The 23,269-nt window shown below is 31.9% G+C and overlaps 3 protein-coding genes across 3 annotated transcripts; all 3 read right to left on the reverse strand.

Moving 5' to 3' along the window:
• Positions 1-15,120: 15,120 nt before the first annotated feature.
• Positions 15,121-15,609, reverse strand: LOC128160879 (uncharacterized). Its single transcript, XM_052824185.1, has one exon. It carries the CDS (start codon positions 15,607-15,609, stop codon positions 15,121-15,123), a length of 489 nt encoding a protein of 162 aa, XP_052680145.1.
• A 209-nt stretch (positions 15,610-15,818) lies between these two features.
• Positions 15,819-16,205, reverse strand: LOC128160880 (uncharacterized). The gene has a single exon (XM_052824186.1). The coding sequence runs from the start codon at positions 16,203-16,205 to the stop codon at positions 15,819-15,821; it is 387 nt and encodes a 128-aa protein (XP_052680146.1).
• Positions 16,206-21,576: 5,371 nt separating this feature from the next.
• Positions 21,577-23,269, reverse strand: LOC128160881 (protein DD3-3-like). The gene is made up of 4 exons (XM_052824187.1): positions 23,265-23,269; positions 22,603-22,659; positions 22,048-22,427; positions 21,577-21,753 (listed from the first exon to the last, which is right to left on the reverse strand). Exons 1-4 carry the CDS (start codon positions 23,267-23,269, stop codon positions 21,653-21,655), a joined length of 543 nt encoding a protein of 180 aa, XP_052680147.1. The 3' UTR covers positions 21,577-21,652.

Genomic DNA, 23,269 nt, shown 5'->3' on the forward strand with positions numbered 1-23,269 from the left:
ACGAGGATCCATGGTTGTTCTATAAAAGAATCTCAATTTACGACTTGTTTTGCTAACGATATATAGAAAATGATTTGCATTTTGAACAAATCAACCTATTTAGCTAAATATACCAACACTACCTTAAATATCAGAACAAGTAGTCAGAAAGTGAGCATGTACATGCTAAACAACATTAATGAAGAAAATAATAAAATTCAAAAATCATTTAGCTACAGTCATTTTACCGGTAACGAATATTTGCCTGTATCGAATTATTTAAAAATAAATATTGGAGAAATACAAAGTTGAATGATCCTATAGCTCGGTGATTATAATACATAAATATATATTCCTTGTGCGGAGTTGTATGACATTTGTACGGTTATTTACCGAATTGATCATATCATTTTTTTAAACAACCTCATCACACAATAATTTTTCTTACTTGTCCATCTATCAATATAATTGCACATTTTGGACAAAAAATCAAAGTGAAAGTACTTTTCATTCTTATTTTAACTAAATTGTATACATCAGTTATCTAAAACATTTTTAGTTAGCATCCTATGTGTTGGTTTACTAAATATTAAATTTATGGTGATAATACAAACCTTGGTAACAATAAATTACAAAGTCCTTATTTCAATATAACTGTCTGCTATGTATGTCCAAAACATGGCTGATCCTGCTTTGATTGTAAGGCCTAATCACCTGATCAGTATTATGAAACTATATCAGAGTTACCTCCCGTTCTGTGAACTTACGAAGAAGTCGGCTTTTTCTTATCTCAATTTTCAAAAAGTTAGAACAAAAAATTTGAACAATTTTTACCCTTAATTATTTTAACATTTCTTTGTACATTTTAATGGTATTTAAGTGAAAAAAGCTGTAAATCATGGGTAATAAAAACTAATACATTGTCAGACAAATCTATAATATAAGGGATCATTTGTAAAACGCAAAACGTCCACTCTATTCGATGCCTCAAATCCATATTGGCATTTGTTTTAATTTAAAAACTTATATACTGTAGATTCCTTATTTAACGCGATAACTTAATTTCCATCAAATCGTGAGAACATAAAATGCCGAAATTGTATTATACTTTCAGGTAGTTTACATGTGTCCGAAAATTAAAAAAAGGAGATTTTAAAATTTGCAAGACGAGCTTCTCGCGATTTTACGTGGATATTAATTCATCGCATTAAATTAGGAAATCACCGTATAGAAGATCATTTGCTCTACTTACATTTATGTTATTTTGATTGCATATCTTTTTTTGTATAATGAAATAATTTTTAATAAACTATTCCATTTTTAAAACAATGTATTATTATAATAGATTATGAAATAAACTTTGTCTGTTATAACCATTTTAACAAGACCTTGGACTTTCGGTTAGACGTAGCTCTCTATTTATTGCGTCAAAACAAGTTAAAAATGACGGGGTTTCAAAAGAAATATGCACCGATTGCGTAGTCTTAGCTCAAACGCCAGACAAATCTTGTTGATTTCAAAGAGTAATTGCCGAGAGGCCAGCAATGAAATAGACAGGCCTAAGTCACATTGCTGTTTGACATAACTACCCAAAGTCCAAGCTCTTGTTAAAATGGTCCAAATAAACTGAACACTGAAACACTGCCACTTCATGTGCTTTAACTGTTGAAGGGAGTTGATGTAAGTGCATTTACATATAACTAATTATTAATCATTTATTTGTAGCCAAGCATTACATTTTAATTACACCTGATTTCTCAGTTTAGTAGAGGGGTCACTATTCTTTTTCGTAAAGACCTATATTTGGTAATTCCGTTCGGAAGTTGGTAGGAAACTTTGAATAAACGTAAAATAAGATGATAAAAACTTCACGTTCGTAAATATATATGCACCAAATGATTATATTAATCAAAACGTACGGCTTTTTTCGATAGGATGAAAAAATTTATTGCACTGCATTCTTTACAAGGAAACGATAAATATATATGTGGTGATTTTAATTGTTTCTTTGAAAGAAAAAATGAAAATTCGCACAGAAAGTTAACAGATATTATTAATTATTTAGATCTTGTAGATATTTGGAAACACAAAAATTCTAATACAGAGGGATATACTTGGTGTGATTCGGAGAACAACCCAAAAAGTAGAATTGATTTCATTTTTGGAAGTAAATTAGCCTCTGAATAGTGGAAAAAATTCAAGTTAAACGCATATTCTAAGTACTCATAGTAAAGGTAATAGAATGAGCGATCGTCGTTTTTTGAAAAGTATTGTAAAAATTGATAAATTAAAAAGAGGCCAAGGGTATTGGAAACTAAATACAACACATCTTGAAAACGATGAGTATAGAGAAGGAATAGAAAATATATTTAAATTCTCACACTTCCTGAAAATGATTTTATTAAGGAAGTCAATAGAGCCATTTTCAATTTTATTCGGAACAAACATGACAGAAATAAACGAAATACTTAAATTGGAAAAATAGAAGAAGGCGGGATTGGTGTAATAGACATAGAACTCAAGTTAAAATCACTGAAAGCATCTTGGGTTAATAGATTATCCCAATCATGTTTGATTAATGAGGTCATTAATGCTTACTTGAAAAGGGTCAACCTTAATTTGAGTTACATATTATCAAAGACTGAGAGAAATATAGAAGATTTTACAGTCATTAATAATCTTCCTAAATTTTTTCAAGAAATAATCTGTTGTTTTAATGGTTTAAAAAACAATGAAACATTCTTAACATGTCAAAAATAACATTTGTACAGCAACCCCTATGGAACAACAAAGTGTTTAAGTATAAAGGCAAAACGTTGGGTTTTTTTAAAGATGGATAAAAAGTGGTATATTATATGTAAGAGATCTTTTCAAGAGAAATGGCAAAATGAAAACACTAAATGAATTATCTGATATGTTGTGGAAAAAAGGTAATTGGCTATGTGAATATAATATTTTACGAAACGTTATAAGACAACAATGTGTGAATTTTGATATGAAATGTAGTCATTACACAACAAGCAAAGTTGAGAAAAGTTATACATTTCATATAGGATGGCATACAGTAACAGACAAAAAATGTTATTTCTTCTATGAAAATGTGTTGATTACTAAGTTCCAAAAACCCATTTATCAGACCTATTATAAGAACATGTTTAACTTTCTAAAAGAAAACTGGAAAAGCATATACATTAATAAAATTAAACACATATGATTAGAACATATGTGAATTTAATTACAAGTTATTGTATAATATATTAAGTTGCAATTTATTTTTACATCAATGTAAGTTAAGACCAAGCAAATGTTGTGATTATTGTCAAGACACAACAGAGAACGTTGAACATCTTATTTTTTAATGTGACAATGTCAAAGAAATATGGTCAAAACTGTGTACGATTTTGCATTTAGATATTATGTGGAAACATATAATCATAGGTTTCTATTATAAAAATAACCTCACGGTACAATTTTTGAATAATTTTATATCTTATGTTGCTTATAGAATTTACAAATTTAAGATTTTATGTAGATTTGAGGTAAAAAATGAAACCTCTCAAAGTCTGAACGAATATGTAAAGAATTATTAAATAAGAGATATGAACTACATTACAATGTACTTAAAATTATCGAAATACATGTATTCATGAAAACTTAAAACATTATATAAATAGTGCCTGTTTGGGAGGGTAACAGTTGAAATTGACACCCCGAGAAAACCATTGTCAACCGACGCGAAGCGAAGGTTGACAATGGTTTTCGAGGGGTGTCAATTTCAACTGTTATCCTCCCAAACAGGCACTATTTATTTTGTTATACTGAATGTCTTTTTTAAAATTTTTAAGAAAATTTTACTGCTTTTATATAGGAATAACGTGAATTCAACAGCGAACCGTACGCGCATAATTTTCGCGCATGTAACATTTTTAAATGTTACCCGTTGCCAAGTGCGTTGCTAACGCTGAGGGTAATAGTAAATATTATTAACTGCGTCTTAACCAATCAGATTTCAGTATTTAACATGAAAGTATAACAATAATAAATATATTGTGATTACTATTGTATACCCTAGACACTTAGGGTCTGCCTATGTGTATATGTGCTACACCCGGGGACATTGTGATGGACTGTATGTAGATGTGTTTGTCCTCCGAGTTAGCCAGGGTATTACATGTACATTTAATTAAAATATTTCAACCTTTCACTAAGATAGCTTACTTTGTACTAGTTTTTTCCTATTTTAATACACAGTCTTCTTGTGTGTGTACACATGTATATTACACGCCAATATTGTGAGTCCTAGTTATGCATCTCTATAGATTATCGACGTACATGTATCTCTACATATATATTACATGAACAATTATATCGGAAAGGTTAACCACATTATATATATATATGTTTTAAGACATCTAGTTAGATACTTTTAAATGTCTTCTCAATGAAAACATGAACATTTTTACGTTGCATTAAGGTCAGACGACACGTTCCTCAATTTTATATAACTATTTCCAGAATTTGTTTATGGTTTACTACTTCTTTGACAAGCTTTCTTGCAAAAAATTATGGTACCTTACCAGGCATTTCTGCAAAATACTAGATTATGCAATTTCCTTTATAATCTTCTTGAACATACACTTTAATTGCTGTTATAAATATAAATAAATACACAGCACTGCGAAATTCACTATATTGGAACTCTATCTCGGCCGGGACAGGGCTTTGAACTTGAAATGATATCAGATAATTTGGGACACTCTGTACAAAGTCTTGAACTTTCAATTGTTATACAAAATCTAATATGATCCAATTTTGTTCACTGACACAAATAAATGCTATTACGATTTTTATTTACATTTACGTTTTTAATCTTCTTTTCACATGAATTTACATATGTCACAGGGTCGTTAAATAAATAACGATCAAAGACTTGGATTCGTACTTTGCTTTTATATTATATAAGAAAAGAAACCTAGAAAACACAGAAAACACATTCACGACACAACACACACACGTTGACGAAAGACAATTACATGTACTACATATTAAATTAAATTACAAACACAATGGTTTTCCCAATTATAATACCGGTGATTTACCGACAATATCACTGAATATGATGTTACAATAATGTTTAACAGTGATCTTACCAGGTATCCAGGACTTTAAATAATAAATAAATAACTGGATCTTTGAAGATCAGGAATGAAATATAACAGTAAATGATACTAGCGCCGTAAAGGGTAGAATCTGTTGGTACTAGATTTGGCGGGACTTGCGCTTATATAGTGAGCGAAGTTAGTAAAACATGCATATTAATGAGTTAAAAGTCGTCTGTCATTGGTCAATGAAACATGTATACATGTATCTGGTCACTAAATCCTAAAAATGGAAAAACCACGTGACTTATCACAACATTCACACATGCACTCATTCATACATACAGCAATGCGTTCTATCAGCAATGCGCGCTGATGAACATTAAATAAATAAATTAATATGAACTGTGACACATATAATATGTGAGATTGATCAATGTTGCAACTAAGGACCAAATCTAAATACATCTGAGATCTACATCACAATATTGCCTGATGATGAAAGAGATATGGAGTTTTTCCCCAACAAGGAATACAATGTTTATTTCCCGAGGGCCACGCCTCATTTTACCCAAAATGTATTCAATAAATTGTTTATTTTATTAAACAACTTACGTATTACATAATACGTTGAGCTCCATAGTTTTTCAATTTTAGTATAGAATATAGTTTAGTATAGAATTCCTTTTTATTTTCATAAATTTGATTCATATGCACTTAAAAAAAAATTCTGGTGAATTACAAAACTAATTATTTTTTATTGAACCACGTGTTCTTATGTCGTACGCTCGACTTGCATATCAATGGAATGAAATAATTCCGAAGAGGTGAGATATGATTTTTTTCAACCGGGATACACGACGCTTTATTCGCCACGTCACGTGACTGTTTAGACAATCAGAAAATGTGTTATAAATGTTTATCATATCAAGAAATGGTCGAAGGTCCTATAATCAACAGGGTCCAAATGTCGACGGTATTCATCATTTGTTTACACTCTGAAATTCCACTTTGTATATTGAAATAACTAAATCTAAAAAGGTTAATCAGCTTATGTTAACACAGCAAGCTATGATTGATATTCATGATAAATGTCTTAGGTTTCAAAATAATTGCTCATTTTATCTGTAATGAAGACCTATAGATTTAGGCTGTCAAAATATGGGCACACAAGGACATAATAATGCCATCACATAATGTCCCATTTAAAGTTGAACAAAAAATCTTTTTCCTTCAAATTGAAAGTCCTGTTTATGAGAAATATCTTTAATGAAAAAAAGCTGTATCTTTTTTGATTGCATAAGTAAATAAATTTAATGGATTATTCTTATTTTACAAATCAGGAGTATAAATAAAATATTTGATTTATGAAGATCAATATATACAGAAAAAAGCAACTTTGTTTCATATATATCACATTTATACAATTGTTAATGCCTACTTAAAATATTTGATTTTCTTAACAATCCCTTCGAATATCTCGCACACATACATATTGTCATTTTTGTCCACACATAAACCAAAGGGATCCTTAATATTACAGTTATTAATGTAACAGCGAAACTGTCCATTCTGATCCAGAATGTGAATACAATGGTTATTACGATCTACCATTAGTATATTACTCTGGCTGTCTGTTGTGATACCACGGGGTCCAAATGGTATGTTCTTGGTAACTGAGGGATGACCGGTGTATCTCCATCTGGGTTTCCCGTCCTTATTAACCACCACTACTGCACGAGCCTCACAGTCAGACACACAAACGTCATTGCTTCTGTTTTCATTGATATATTTAATTGCTTTATTACCAGAGTACAGAGGTTTACCTACATCATCAAACTGAATTGTTTTTTTCTCTGTAGATCCCGAGTAACGGACAACTTTGGATTGAGTTTTATCATCACTATTCATGGTAACCAGAAGATCACCGGTAGAGGTGACACACAGGTTGAGTGGCATCCATCTGTTTAATCTGATGAACTGTTCTGTCTGTCCATTTTTTACTTTATATATTGTCTTTGCTATGTGGTCAGAGTACAGTAGATCCCGGTCAATGTCTACAGCTATATCACTAGGGGAGTCCCCTGAATTAGTTTTGATGGTCTGGAGGAGTGAACCATTAATGTTAAAGCACTTGATATCATTGCTGTCTCCACTCGTTCATCTCGTGTCTTCATTGAAACATGTAACACTCCGTAGATTTCTATATCCAGTTTTACAGTGCTGCTATCGTGAAAGTTGACAAAACTATCCTATCCTATCCTATATCCTGTATCCTGCATCCTATCCTTCAAATAAGCTCTATCCTATCCTATCCTATCCCATACCTTCAAAATATAGGAATGCAAGTTAAATGAAACGAAATTTAAGAATTAAATGATTTTATCAATTAATGTAGTACTCAAAATGAATAATGAAATCTTAAAACCGAATATTCTTCGAGCGGTATAACTAACTTACCTGTGCTACGGTAAAATTAAATCGTACGCGGGATGGACAAAATAACGTAAACAAACAGGTAAGTGATTCGATGTTTGATTTTATTATATTTATGCATAAAAAACAGATAAATAACTTCGATGTACTTATTGAGGAACTGTTTAGTCACATATTTTTATCAAATTATTGTGTTATCACGTATAACTGAGCATAATTATCATTATTCGAGCGATTCGTTCGGCGATAAATGTAAACACGATCTGGAAATAAGTTTATATCGTTTTTAGTTAAACCACTCGGAGTTATTTTTTTAAAGTATAAATTCTTAAGCATTTATAGCTAGCTAACATTTATTAATTTGATGTGTTCAGGTTAATATCGGACAGAAATAGGCATCGAAGAAATTATATGAAACGTGAAGCAATGTCTGTTTCTTGTATACATGTTTATATTTTAAAATGCCGAATTGGTCGTTTATAAATTCAAGCTTTTATTACTTTGCAGACTTTAAATAAAGTAAATACAGAAATCTATTTCTGACGTTGTCAAATGTTGCATCGAATTCTCGCAGTAACTCCGTACTTGCGTACGAATTGACAAAGATGTAGCGTCGACATTTTAGGGCGCATCAATTGTATGCCCCGCGTTCTTGATATAATAATTATTCTTAAATGGTTTAACTTGTAAAACGTATTAAATTAACATTGAAAATACATTGTCAAGCCCATTTTCGTTTTGCAAAATAACTCTGAAATTTATACTCGAATCTGATTGGCTACAGGATGCAGGATAGGATAGGATAGAAAAGGATAGAACTTAACTTTTATATTTCTATCCTGTATCGTGCATCCTGCATCCTATCCTATCCTATCCTTGTCAACTTTCAGGATAGCAGCACTGTAATTGTGGAATTTGTGGCAACAAGCGCTGGTTCATCATTTAATTCTTTAACTGGAGTTGTTTGTTGGGTTAGTGACGTGACATTTCTATCTGTGGCAGCGGATGATGGGGTAATTTGTCCAAACAAACTATACAGCTTCTGATGGTCTATTGAAATTGGAATGAATGTTGGCAGTGATATATGAACCTTTGGTGGAAGCTTGCTTTACTCTCTGATCTTAGAGCTGTATTCAATGGTTCGAGATACTTCAACAGATTTCTTGATTTCTTTTAAGGCCAAAACTGTTTGTTTAATGAGAGACTGTATCTGTTTGATTTCATCCAAGTGTTTCTGTAATAGATCTTTGTGTTTTACTTTTATATCGCTGATTTCAGTTTTCATTTCGTTGGTGATAATGTCGATTTCTCTGTGCCATTGCTCTCCTTGTTTAGATATTTCTGATGTAAGTTTCTCATATCCTTCATCTAGATTAGCAAGCTGATTTTCCAAGTCCAGAACAATTTCCTCATACTTAGGAGAAATTAGGTTTTCATACTTTTTTGTATCCTTTGCTATGATGTCTTTCCTTGTCTTGTAAACTTCTTGGACTTCTACAAAGTTATGGCCCTTGTGTTCATATGCCATACAGTAAGAGCAAACAAAGATGTTGTTTCAATCCTTGCACTGAAATTTGCAATTGTTTTGTGGATGTGTTTCACATTTCGAATAAATGAGGGTTGATCTTCGTTCCTGAAAAGGGACAACTTGATGTTTGTCATAACCATCTGCGATGTGTTCTCCTATACAAGGCTTGCAGAGGTTGACATGACAAAAGTCACAGAAGCTATGTAATTGGGTGGTATCACAAAGGTCACATCGGGGCACATCTTGGGCTCTAGAATGAGGATCCATGGTTGTTCTATGAAAAAAATATAGACTGAGGATTTGAATTTTGATAGAAAAAACCATACATAATCTATAAAAACACCTTGTAATATAAAAGAATTGAAACTTATAAATTTACAGCAATTCAAATAATTCTTACACTTCACCTCCAATTGAGAATTCTTTACAGTGTGTTTTTCTATCAGGCGTACGTTTATAAAAGTCTTGGGATGTCTTTTTCAAAAATTGTTGCCTCACATCATTTTTATTGTGTTTACACAAAATCAACTTGACCAAGTGGTGCACGATTATTTCATAGACCATAAGAAAAAGTTCAAAGTGAAAGTAGTTAAACTTCTTATGTGATAAGGAATTATATACTTTAAAACGCATTAGTGTGCGGTTTTTAAGTGTTGATAAAGTGAATATAATATTGATGCATACCCTTATACCATAAAGCTCGTTAAATGTCTGGTATATGTGTCTTAAACATGGCTGATCCTGCTCTGAATGTACCTGATAACCACCTAAACAGAAATGAAAAACTATCACAGTTGTCTCCTGTTCATCGCATTTATCAATGTATGTAAAAGTCGGTGAAACGAAGAAGAATATTTATCTGGGTTGAACATTGACCCGGGTTTATTTTTAACGTTAACATTGAACCCTGATGCTTTTTCACCGTTGAGACCAACAATCGTGCAAATTATACATGGGGTCATTTTCTTCCATATGCTTCATATTTACATATGCCAGTGATTTTATAGTGTTGCTAGAAATGGACTGTCAAAACGGATTGTGATGAAATTCTTTTTGGATTTTGACGTGGTGATAGCGAAAACGACAAACAGTGAAATAAACAAAACAAAATGAATTTATTTATTTAAAAAATAAGCTAATAATCATAATAGCATAGGGAGAAAAACCACAGTCACAAACAAACACCATCACTCTGACTGAAAAAGAAAATTTAACTTTCAATTGTAAATCAAATAGCACTAACAATAAAACAATAGTGAATTGAATGGTAACACATTCAATTGTCAGTATATCAGCATAAATATATTTTAAACACCAGCAAAACATAGCTTTAGGAATATACCAAAGAATCAATATTTTCAATACTAGTAATGTTGCATGTAATTTCACAGAAAAAGTAGATTGAAATGCTAGCTGTTATTGAATAATTTATTGTCATCTCTATATCTAACTGGCCGCACACTACATGGTTGTTCTAGACACAGGTGAAATACTGTTAATCAACGATTTGAGAAGATAGGAATAATACAGATTGCATAGATGTATTTATAAGAAGTAACTTAGGATGACCGGTGTATCTCCATCTGAGTTCCCCTTCCTGATTTAACCACCACTACTGTACCAGTCGCACATTCAGCAACACAGATGTCCTGGTTTCTATTCTCAATAATGTATTACGTTGCACGGGACAGTTTTTTTTGGGGGGGATACATTTCATTGTAGCCAGGGGATGTGTGGCTTCGGAACTCTGTAACTAGAATTTCCTCAGTTCCCATTCAGCACAAATACCTTTAATTCACACTTTATAAGACCAATCACCAATTTCTGAAGAAAATTACTAGTCAAAACCTGTAATATTTTCTGCATACTAGTTTTTATGAGATTTTGACCCTTTCTTATTTTGCTAATTTTTCATGATTTTTCAGCTTTCAAGTCCACCCCCAGCCAATTCCCTGCAAAGGGTTGACCTTCCGTACCGTGTGCATGTTGCACCATCACATGTCAGAAATTAACCGGTGAATAGTTAACAATGTCCCATCCATCTATTTTTCGTGTTATTTACCCTCCTGTCTGTAACTTGTAATGTCACTGTGTAAAGTCAACACAACATTCATAACCGCAGGTTTCGCATTTTACTTCTGTTTCTCATGGACCTAACATATGGGGCCTACATATTGCATATTAATTTCAACAAGAGGCATCCCTCTTACTAATGATAATCATTAAAAATCATTTCATGAATTTTAGCAACACTCATATAAGCCTTTAAGTACAGCAATTCTCAATTTTACAAAAATATTGACGGGTACTTTATCCGAAACTGTCCCTTGCTACCTTAAGTATACGCATTTAGCGTATACAGAGTATACAGAGAATACAGAGGTTCACGTTCATCGTCAAATTGAATAGTTTGTTTATCTATAGATCTAGAGTAACGGAAAACTTTGGATTGAGTAATTTTTGATGCGGTTCCATCTCTAGTAAACATGCTAACCAAGAGATCACCCGTAGAGGTGGCACACAGCTGACTAGGCACCCATTCCTCTAATCTGATCAACTCTTCTGTCTGTCCATTCCTTACTTTATTCACTGACCTTGTTTGACGGTCATAGTACAGTAAACCCCCTTCACTGTCAACAGCTATATCAATATCATCAGATTTTCTCCAGATGTTGTTTTGATTGTTTGAAGGAGAACATCATTAATGTCGAAACATTTTAAATAATTGCCCCCACCCACTTGTCCATATCCTGTCATCCTTAAGAAAGGTAACGCTACTAAATAGTATACTATAGCTACTCTGCATTATGTTAACAAGCTCTAATTCATCTAGTAGTTCCACAGGGACCAAGCCCGTTTTAACATTAATTTCAAAATGGTTACATTGAAATTAATGTTAAAGCGGGCTTAGCCCCTGTGAGTACTTCTCTGTCTAGAGTGTATGACTGGTTCAGTGCCAAAATATTTTCTTCTGTAGCTGTGGATAATGGTGTGATCTGTACAAACAAAGAATACAGCGAATCGCAGTTTATTTGTTTTGGAATGAATGTTGGTACTGATACCCGAACCTTGGGTGGAAACTTATTGAACTCTTTTATCTCAGAGCTGTATTGAATGGTAAGGGATACTTTAGAGGATTTCTCGATTTCTTATAAGGCCATAAAATTTTTCTTTTATGAGAGACTGTCTTTGTTCGACTTCAGACAGTTGTTTTCTTAAAATATCTCCATGTTTCACTTTTATCTCGCTGATTTCATTTTGTTGATGATGATGTCGAATTTTCTGTGCCATTGTTCTCCTTGTTTGGAAACTGTTGCTAAAGTTGCTCATACCTTCCATCAGGGTTGGCAAGCTGAATTTCTAGGGCGACTGCAATTTCTTCCTATGTATGGGAAATATAATTTTCTAACTCTTCTGTATGAATAACTTCTCTTTTTGTTACAGTAACTGTGTACTATGATAATTTCACAAAGGTTACATCGGTGCACATCCTGGACACTTGGATGAGTGTCCATGTTTGTTCTCTGGAAGGAAATATGAAAAAGTTTTCGCCAAAGTTATATAGGCAATTGGTTTTTGATAATGAAGAAATTAAAAAGAAACTTTGCAACTATATACAACATTTTTAATATCCATGCATATTGTGGATGACAGGAAGAATGATATGCCGTCTTTTACCTTTTTTTCTCTTCAATATGGATATTGATAACAATCATTAGACACATTCCAGCTGTCGCTCTTATATAATATTTATTTAGTTAAAGTAAAGTTCGTATAGTGGGGCATAATTAATATGCAGAACATAATATAAATTCAAAGTGAACGAAGTTTAGGAGGGATGTCCGGTTACATCGGCCATGATTTGGTACACAACAGTTTTGGTCAGGGTTTGGGCAAAAACAAGTCAGTTCGGGAAATGTTTAGATTTTGATTCTATAATGTGTAAGTTGACCGGCCATCTCCCTTGATTCCTTATGTGTTAAATCATTTGTTATTGAATTGTCGTATTTTTAGTTAGCAGAATTAGTGTTTGGTTAAGTCTGTTTGAACTTTAAAGTGAAAAAATCATACCTTTATGACAAAACACGAGTGTTTTTACTGTGTGGTATACATGGCCTAAACATGACTGATCCTGCTCTGAATGTTACCTGATAATGATTATAAAAAAATCTATCACAGTCACCTTTCACTCATTACATTTAACAATATTGCTAAAGGTGGGCTGTTTTCATTTCTGGTTACCAACCAAACAGAAACGGGGAAAGTCAAGCTAACATCTTGTAATGCACTTAACACCTAAAGTGGAATAAAACTCAAACAAATAAGACGGAAGCGTCACTATGGGCGGTTGATTTAAGACTCATTATATAACTCGTCTTCCGGGGGTGAGTGTCTTACTATGGAGAAAGTCTCACTTTATTACAACGTCTGCGTTTTACGAAGAAGCATAAAAAAATATAGCAAAATTGTCAAACAAAGCTAATACATGTAAATACAGAAAATAAAACCAAAGGGATTGGTCAATTGTGTACAATTTTAGATATAGCACGAAATAAGCTAATTTTAGGCAAAACTCGTGGTAAATTTGTACTTACTTTTATGAAATATAAGCTAAATATGCCAATGTATGTCGATAGAAACATTTAAACACTTGTTCAAATATGTTTTTCGGAACAAAATGAAGATACCCCAATGCACAAACTATTTAGAAATTTGGTCTGCAATAAGAATTACGAAGCTTAAGTTACAGTACCCTAGAACTATGAAGTTAGGAAAAATTAGAATTTTCTTCTTGAAAACCTTCCGCCACAAACTAAAGTTCTTACAAAACTCTGTAAATATGTAGTTCTCCCTTAATTATTTAATTTGATATAAAGTATTTAACATAAAAATAGAAATACATGTATAAGAGTAGATTGTTATGACCAATATGGCTACTCAAAAAACAAAAGAACGGACTACTTTGAATATTACAAATATTATGTTCTCAGGTTCCGCATTAAATTTTCAGTAATATACTATCTTTAAGACTACATAATAAAAACGACACATTATCATTGAGATCGAGATTCATAATAATTTGAAGTAGTTTAGGAGGTTTTGCCCATCATCTGTTTGCTAACTTAGTCCGATATTTTAAAATTCTTAATAAACGAAAACAGCATCATAACGCTGTAGATGTATTGTGATGTCTTATTTCTTTTTTTTTCTGATATATTATATTTTTTTTTTACTTTTGCCTAAGTGGTTGTATAATGTAATACGCTTCCAATATTAATAATATTATGAATGTTACTACAAAATGATCGGTGTAGAATTTCTGATTTTATTTAATGACTTTTTTATTTGGCCTTAAGGTCAATGCATGTGATGTTATTTTGGAGAAAATCATTCATTTCCTGAATAAATAAAATCATTATAATTGTTACCTTTTATAAAAATGTTAATTAAAAAACAAAATATAAAATGTATAGTTATTGGCATGCTTAACACATTTATTAAGTAAATAAAATTTCATCAATTTTTCCGTTTGTCGTTTCGCGTTTAACCACTTCCCGATTGATATCTATATGGGTCATGTTTTTTTGTACTATTATAGGACAAGAGGGTGCTCTTACATGCACTGTGATAGTTTTGATATGAAACATGGGTGGAAAAATAATTAATAATTTTAAAAAGACACAATCTAAATACATCTGACATCTTCCTCTTGCCTGATAAAAGACACCTCCTTGTCAGTTTTTGGTACAATTATATTTCCACTATATTGCACATAAATAACATACATCTGCTCAGAATTGAACAAAAGATCATCATTCTGCTTTAAAATGTAAGTCCTGATTATAAATCTCTTATATACTGCTACACATAATACTGCATTTAGTCCTTTTACATTTAATAGGTACCCTTGTAATAACAAAAAAATTTATTGATATGACAAAATAGGATTAATGAATTAATAAGTATAACACTAGATCTAGAGTTGATTGACATATTATCGAAAATAACATTAAAATACATGCATACGAAAAAGGCAACTTGCTTGATTTACAATCACATTTTCAGAAATGTTAAATTCTACTTTAAATACACACAAAAAATGTCATCATTGTCCACATTTAAACCAAAACGATCCCCCAGATCACAGTTATCAATGTAAGGGAGAAACCGTCCATTCTGATCAAGAATGTGGATACAATGATTGTTATAATCTGTTGTCAGGATACGACTCTGACTGTCTGTTGTGATACCATAGGGTCTAAATGGTTTGTTCTTGGTAACTGAGGGATGACCGGTGTAGCTCCATCTGAGTTTCCCGTCCTGATTAACCACCACTTCTGCACAAGCCTCACGCTCAGCTACACAGATGTCCTGGTTTCTGTTCTCGTTGATGTATTTATTTTTATCATTCCCTGAGTACAGAGGTTTCCCTTCGTAATTAAATTGAATTGATTGTTTCTCCGTATATCCTGAATAACAGACTACTCTGGATTGAGTTTCATCATACTGTGCATGGTAACCAGGAGATCGCCAGTAGAGGTGACACACAGGTTGACAGGCTTCCATCCCTGTAATCTAATAAACTCTTCTGTCTTTCCATTCTTTACGTTATTCACTGTCCTTGTGTCCAAGTCAGAATACAGTAGACAGTACATTACTGTTTACAGCTATATCATAAGGCCAATTCCCTGATTTTGTCTGGATTGTCTGGGGGAGTAAACCTTTCATGTTGGCATTCTATATTATTAGTCGTTCCACTGGTCCATATTTTCTCTTCATTCATACCCAGTCTGTATTGTGACAACAAGCTCTGGTTCATCCAATAGCTCTCTCACTGAAGTGTTGGATTGGGTAAATGACAAAACATCTTTGGTAACAGTAGATAATGGGTTGATCTGTCCAAACAAACTATAAAGCTTGTCGTGGTCTATTGGTTTTTTAATAAATGTTGGCAGTGATGCCTGAACCTTGGGTGGAAGCTTGCTGAACTCTTTTTTCTTAGAGCAGTATTCAATGGTAGGAGATTCTTCTGTAGATTTCTCAATTTCTTTCAAGTCCAGATATGTTTGTTTTGTGAGAGACTGAACCTGTGTGATTTCATCCAGATGTTTCTGTATAATGTCTTTGTGTTTCACTTTTATCTTGCTAATTTCAGTTTTCATTTTGTTGATAACGATATTGATCGCTCTGTGCCATTGCTCTCCTTGTTTGGAAACTTGATGTAATTAAGTTTCTCATATTCTCCATCCAGGTTGGCAAGCTGATTTTCAAAGTCCAGTACAATTTCTCCATACGAAGGGGAATTTTTTTCTAACTCAATTGTATCTTGTCTAATAACTTCTTTCTTAGTATTGTATACATCTGTAATTTCTTGAAATTTATGTTTTTCTATGTTGTTCAGAAGCCATGCAGAAAGAGCGAACAAAAACATTGCACTGGGATTCACAAATGTTATGCGGATGTGTCTTACAATATGGATATATGAAGGTGGACCTTCTTTCCTGGAATGGGACAATTTTATGTTTATCATATCCATCTGAGATGTGATCTACTACACAGGCCTTGCATAGGTTGACATGACAAAAGTCACAGTAGCTGTGTACTATGGCAGTCTCACAAAGGTCACATCGGTGCACATCCTTGGCACTAGAATGGGGACCCATGGTTGTTCTATAAAAAGAAAATTAAAAGATATTTTGCCAATTATACTTGCATATATTAGATTCGTTTGTTTTTACAACAAATAAAATCTACAATTACGTACGGTTTTTTATAATATTTTTACAATAATGGTCAGTTAAACAGCATTACATGCCCCATCGTCTCAAGCTACGGGTTTTGTGTCTATTAAATGGATACAAAACCCGTGGCTTGAGATGATGTACAGGCCTACTGAAGATAATGATGAAATTTAAATAGGCCCCTATCATTTGCATGTAACTACGTAAACACTCAAAATTGAGACGCCCCTTGAAATGCATTTTTCAGATGTACATTAACAAAATAAAGTTAATATATACTTATGCATGATCAATATAAATTGTGTCAAACATTAAATTCAAAGCGAAATTAGTTATTTCAGTTGTGACTAAATTATTTTCATGAATTATATAAAACGCCTTAGTTAGCAGTCAAGGTGTTGGTAAAATAAATATTAAATTTATGCAGAGATACATACCTTTATATCAAGTATTTACAGAAATCTCTGTCTGGTATGTGTGCAACAAACATGACTGATCCTGCTCTGAATGTGACCACCTGATCAGAATACTGAAAAACTGTTAAAATTACTTCCCGTTTATTGCATCGATTGTGAACATACGAAAAATACGTTTTTTTCTAATTTTATTTAATATTTGTTCTTGCGAAAAAAAAGTTTACAAAAATATTTATTCCCCATGATTTCAACTTTTATTTGGTATTTAAGTAAAAAAAAAATAACGCTATAGATAATGAATGATAAACATACATAAATTTTAAGACAAATTGATCTAATATTCCTTTTGTTAAATGCAAACGGTATCCCACTTTATTTGATCTCTTGAATCCATATAGGCGCTTGCTTTATTTTAAACAAAAAAAAAGATAATCCAGAAACTGTAATTGTGTTATATTTATAAGGCCATTTCCTCCACTTGTATTTTTATAGTAACTGCATATCTTTATTTTTGTACAGATATCTAAAAATGATTTTTGCATTATTTTTAGATAAACTATACCATTTTTAAAACAATGTTTTACTATAATAAGTAATTGAATAAAATTTAAATTGTCTCTTAATCAGCTGATAAACTGAATACTGGATCATACCAATGTGTTTGAGCTATTAAAGGCAGCTGGAGTATATATGCATAATTTTACATGAACTTTACCGGTAATTATCTATTTGTACCCATGTATTGCATTTTTATCAAACCTGATTGGAGTTTGATTTACTTTTGTTTGTTAATGTATGAACCCCATTGGTTGTTAAAAAAAGGCAAAAAGTACTCTGAAGATATAAATATTTGTATAAATTATGGTGTTTGTGGTTCATGCAAGTATCACCATGTAAAATATACATTTTACATGGTGATAATATTATCACCATGTAAAATGTATATTTTACATGTTGATACAAGTATGAAGGTAGTTATTATTGAGAGATACTCAACAAACGTCTGTAATGCTAGCACCTGTCATAACCACATGAACTACCAAAGGAACCACATTGTTTTATGTTCATTTCTCTCACTCTCTGTCTCATGATTTCCCCTCGATAATCTGAAAACTATGAATTTACATAGCAAGATCAGAAATTCCTTGACATATAGACAACATGTTACGAATTTATTTGCCTTTAAAAGAAAACTCCGCCAATTGAATACGATTGTCAAAAGTTGGCAAGTTGGCATGTATGTGGATAACAATTACCCCCAACATAACAAATTAGACAAGTTATAGTAATTCAACGTTATAGTTCACATTATTTATTACTTAATTTGACCCCATATATCTTCTTATAATGAAAATAATGAAAAAGTATTGTTAGCTTAAAGTATACAAAATGACAACAGAAATTAAATAAGAAGACTTTACATATTTTATTGGTATGACCAGTATACAACGAGATACACATATATAATATAAAGAAATCCTGAGCCAGCAGGATACACAATAACACAGCATTCAGACTTTGTAGAGCTCTTTTACTGGAAGTATGCAATAATGATCATCAATCAAAGTAAAATAACAAATCATTAACATCTTTATCTATTTTGAGTGCAATTTTTTTCAAAATTCCAAATATCTTTCTACTTTGACTTTTTTTCATGTATATAAGGTACCTCATCCTCTATCCTTGTCATCAATATATACCCAAAATTCAAAACGTCATTCCTCATCCTTTTCATTCTTTCTGCCTTAGCATTAAATGTATTAAAAATCAATAATCTTAAGGAAGGAGTCTTTTCTGGTTTTCGACTTGTCAAACGTAAATTTGATTAATTGTTCATCAAATCAAGATGAAAGGAAATTAAAATAGTATATTTTTCTTTCTTTTTTACTATCATACAACTTGGCATAGAAAAATGTAATCAATGTTTAGAATGGAACAAGGACTATATTTTTGGCGTAGGAAAATATCACATGTTGCGCAATTCAGAATTGCTGCAGATTATATATATATAATGAGTCTGTTTTAGCATTTTAAAAACAATAACAATAATGTTGGATTTTTTTTTTACTAATGTGAACTAATAATATGATACTTGGGTTTCAGAATATGTTTTTAAAATATGATTTGCCTATCAAATAACATTTTTATAAGCTTTTTAAAGCGCCCATTCTATACATTGATTTTTGTGAAAAAATCACTAAAATCAGTTTTTCTCTCTTATGAAACGGTCAATATATTAGCTTTTCTGTCAATCTATATCTTTATATAAAGTCTTCATAATACATAAAAATTAGAAATATTTTATTATTGGTAGCATAAAAAAAATAATCAAAATTTCTTCAAAATTTAAGAAAATTAGAGGAAATGCGGGCTAAGCAATATCAATTTTAGTATAAATATTTATTCCAATTTAGTAGTATAAGCTGATAGACACTCTCATGGTCTATGATTTCATTGAAAATTTGAATCTTCAAATCTTAAACAAATGTCTACAGAACTATAAAGAGCTAAACTTATTTTTATCACTCTTTACGTTGAGGAAAAAGGTAGTGACCTTGACCTGACCTTTATCCGAAAACAAAAAGGTCAAATTTAATTAAACTGATAGAATCATTAAGTAATATGATCCCTTTGACTGTGTCAAAATTTCATGCATTTCTTATTATAAGAAGTATGTTTAATAATAAAAAGACTCCTTCCTTAATGAAAAATTATGAAATTTTATCGTTTAGGTCTTTTCAACACTAAGAATTTTGTGTTTTAGTAAATACTATAATGTTTTTTTATTAATAAACTAATAGTGTTCAATCAATCAAAACAAATTTATAGCATGCAGAAAAAGAAAAGTGAGGATAATAAGTTGCTGTAAATTGGATAAACATGTAAAATAAATGTACCCAGTAATTAACTTGTAAGGTTGCACACTTTTAGTTTGACCCTTATACCAGAAAAAGAGAGAACTTAGTGCTTTAAAAGATATGCAATGTACAGTATATGTACTAGGTGAATTAAAGCTTAAATACACATGTATATTTCAAAACAGCACCGAATTACACAGAGATAAAATACTATAAGTATTTTCATCCCAAAGGAATGTATCAGGGATATGAAGAAAAACAACGTTTATGAAGCACAGTGATACAAGCTGTGTAGAACTGAATTCAAATGTGATAAAAAACATTCTGATGAATTGAAATAATACAGAAATATCAATTTTTTTTCATTGGCATTTATTTTGTAATTGGTCTGTGTAGCTACCAGGGTAATTTGTCGATTTCATTTTGCCATGTTCACATTTTAAAACTCATTAATACTTTCTCTCGGACCTTGAAAGTGTTACCTATAGAATTTATAAACCTGTTGTCATAATTTCTTCCTAACAACATTCGCTAGCTCACTTAAGTGATTCACACAAAAATATTAGACAAATGAGTATAACTTCAAATATGATATGGCAGCTAAATTGGCAAGAAAATGTAGTTTAATATCATCATAAGTGGGCAATCATAAAATAGTAAATATGCATAGTTTAGGAATGTTTATGAACTATCCTGAGACAAAACATGACAAAAAAAGCAAAACATCATTTTTTAAAACATACTTGATATGACATTCGTAATAAAAAAAATTCACTCACACAGACATGCACACAAATATCAAATATCAATAGTAAATAATCTCATATGGTACCAACATGTGCAAGTTCACAGTTATATACACATAACTTGAGCCCTAGACAACAGTTATTGTTGATTTCTGACTTCGGTTGGAAAAGTTGTTGTTTCTGGTAGACATGTAATGATAAGTTCCCCTTTGGAACCTCAGGACGGCCCCTTGGAAGGATGCGGGAGCATTGTTGAGTAAATTCTTCATTTTGGTCTTGGTCTCCACAATGTAGTTGTTGTGTTCAGCTTCTGGGCAATTTGACTTCTTTACACATCTACACAGAGAGAGGAAACAGAGAAATGTAAATACATTTAAAACTCATCTATTGGGAGGGGGTCTGATAAAGGTGATAACAAATTGACACTGAAACGATTGTAATAGATTTAACTGAGTGATTAAAACTTGAGCAGTAAAACTGAACATAATATGTCAACAAAACTTCCAAAACTGTGATAACAAATTGCAAAAGCTTAAGATGGCATCTGTCTAAAACAGATCCCACATCCTTTGTTTTCTTTGACTACTGCTGGTAAGTGTTAAAGCTATAGAACTTGAACAATGGGGATGAAGTTTTTCTTCAAGCATGAAACAATTATAATCATACATGTATTTGATTTTAAAATTTTGACCAGCCAACTCATAAACAATTAGTGATAATGAATGAGTCATGTGCTATATAATAACAAACTGCCGAATGACATTTCGCTTTTGTTACCTATAATAACCAGCAGACGCCATGGTTACTGCAAGGTTTTCTGCGAAAACATCAGTTTTTTCGTGATATATCTAGCGAATGTTGGCATTATTCCACATGTTGGATCTTTCAAAGGGCATCGGGAAATTATCATTCAGATCAGCTATCTGTACAATGTTAGATCTGTCAGTGCCTGCATAGAAAATAAAAATTCTTCATAACCATTGTACTCATTATTATCAAAGATTACTGGTTTACAACCCACCTTTAAAAACAATTAATAACAACACTTAAAAGCAAAATCAAATAGCATTCTGAATCAAAGACTTGGTGAAAATGAGGAATCTGTGTTGGTATTTTCTACTATATTCTGGTCTTCATATAGTTTCAATAATGTAACCTTTTCCAACTGTATAATCTGACATTAAAAAAAAATTGTAGAAGGGCTACACAATTGCAACTTTAGTCTAAATGACCTTGAACCCACCTCCTTGACCTTGACCTTCATCTTCATCTCCAGCTTGCCCATCTCCGCCGCCCCCACTATTGTTGTGAGAGTTGTACCCAGTCCATTGTATATGCACAGAGTCTGTTGCAGACATCTGCAGGTTGTTGGGAATGAAATCATACTCCACAGCCGGATACACTTGGACGATATTTCCACGTTTTTCTCGTACATTCACATTGAAGATTTTATCGGACTTGATTTCGGCAGGGCGAGATAAAAGTTTGAAGACGTGACTGCGATCCTGAAATATACGTCCTGTCTGGTCTGTGTTAATGTTGAGCCGTAAAGCGGATCGACCTCCAACATCCACATAGGGATTATCCTCAATAGGGGAAGCAATACCCTCAATACCATCATTTCTATAAGTAACAGTTAAATAAAGATATTCAAATATTAGACACATCTGTAAGAAATGTCAATGATAATCTAACTTTGGCCCGTCTTGAGTCTTAAGATTTTTCAGACTTGCTTATCAAAATTATACTCAATTATTTACGTGTTCACATTATCCAACAATTTTTTACTGAAACTTACAAGTTTTTTTTGCTGTCTGTAGAAAAGGGGGCATTATCATCTGTAGAAATGTTGTACCTGAAAGTAAAGCATGAAATTCAATGTAATAAGTGTAAACCAACTTTGTTCGTGTGAAAGAAATTTTTATGAGGTTCTCGAGAGCCCCCTAGTCACAAATATTTCTTGCCACAAACCAGTATTTGCAATATAGTTGCATTAAAAAAAACAGGTATAGCTAAGGCTCAGTCAAGAAAATTGGTCAAAGTTCATCTCAATGACAGGTAAATTGCAAAAAAGTCATAGCGAATAATAGTTGGTTAACAGTATATTTTCCATCAACATTAGTTGAGAACGATAAATATGTTGAAGAAATTACAAGCTTCATGTTTTCTATCATTCATTTAACCGTAAAATCTTAGAATATACCAGTACATGTATCTCAAATTTCCAATCTCTATATATGGGTTTAAATAAAAAACCTTTCAAAATATATAATACCAAATACATGTCTTCTATTTCTGTAGTCTAATTTTAATAACCTACAATACATGTATTTTCTACTAGTCCTCATAAAAATTTTAAGGGATAATGAAACATTATCATTTTAAAATATTCCAGAAAATGTAAAACCGCAAGATTTAACATGGATTATTTAAATAAGAAAAATGAGAAATAAAGATTACCTCAT

This window comes from Crassostrea angulata, chromosome 8 (genome assembly GCF_025612915.1).
Source record: "Crassostrea angulata isolate pt1a10 chromosome 8, ASM2561291v2, whole genome shotgun sequence".
Lineage (NCBI taxonomy): Eukaryota > Metazoa > Mollusca > Bivalvia > Ostreida > Ostreidae > Magallana > Magallana angulata.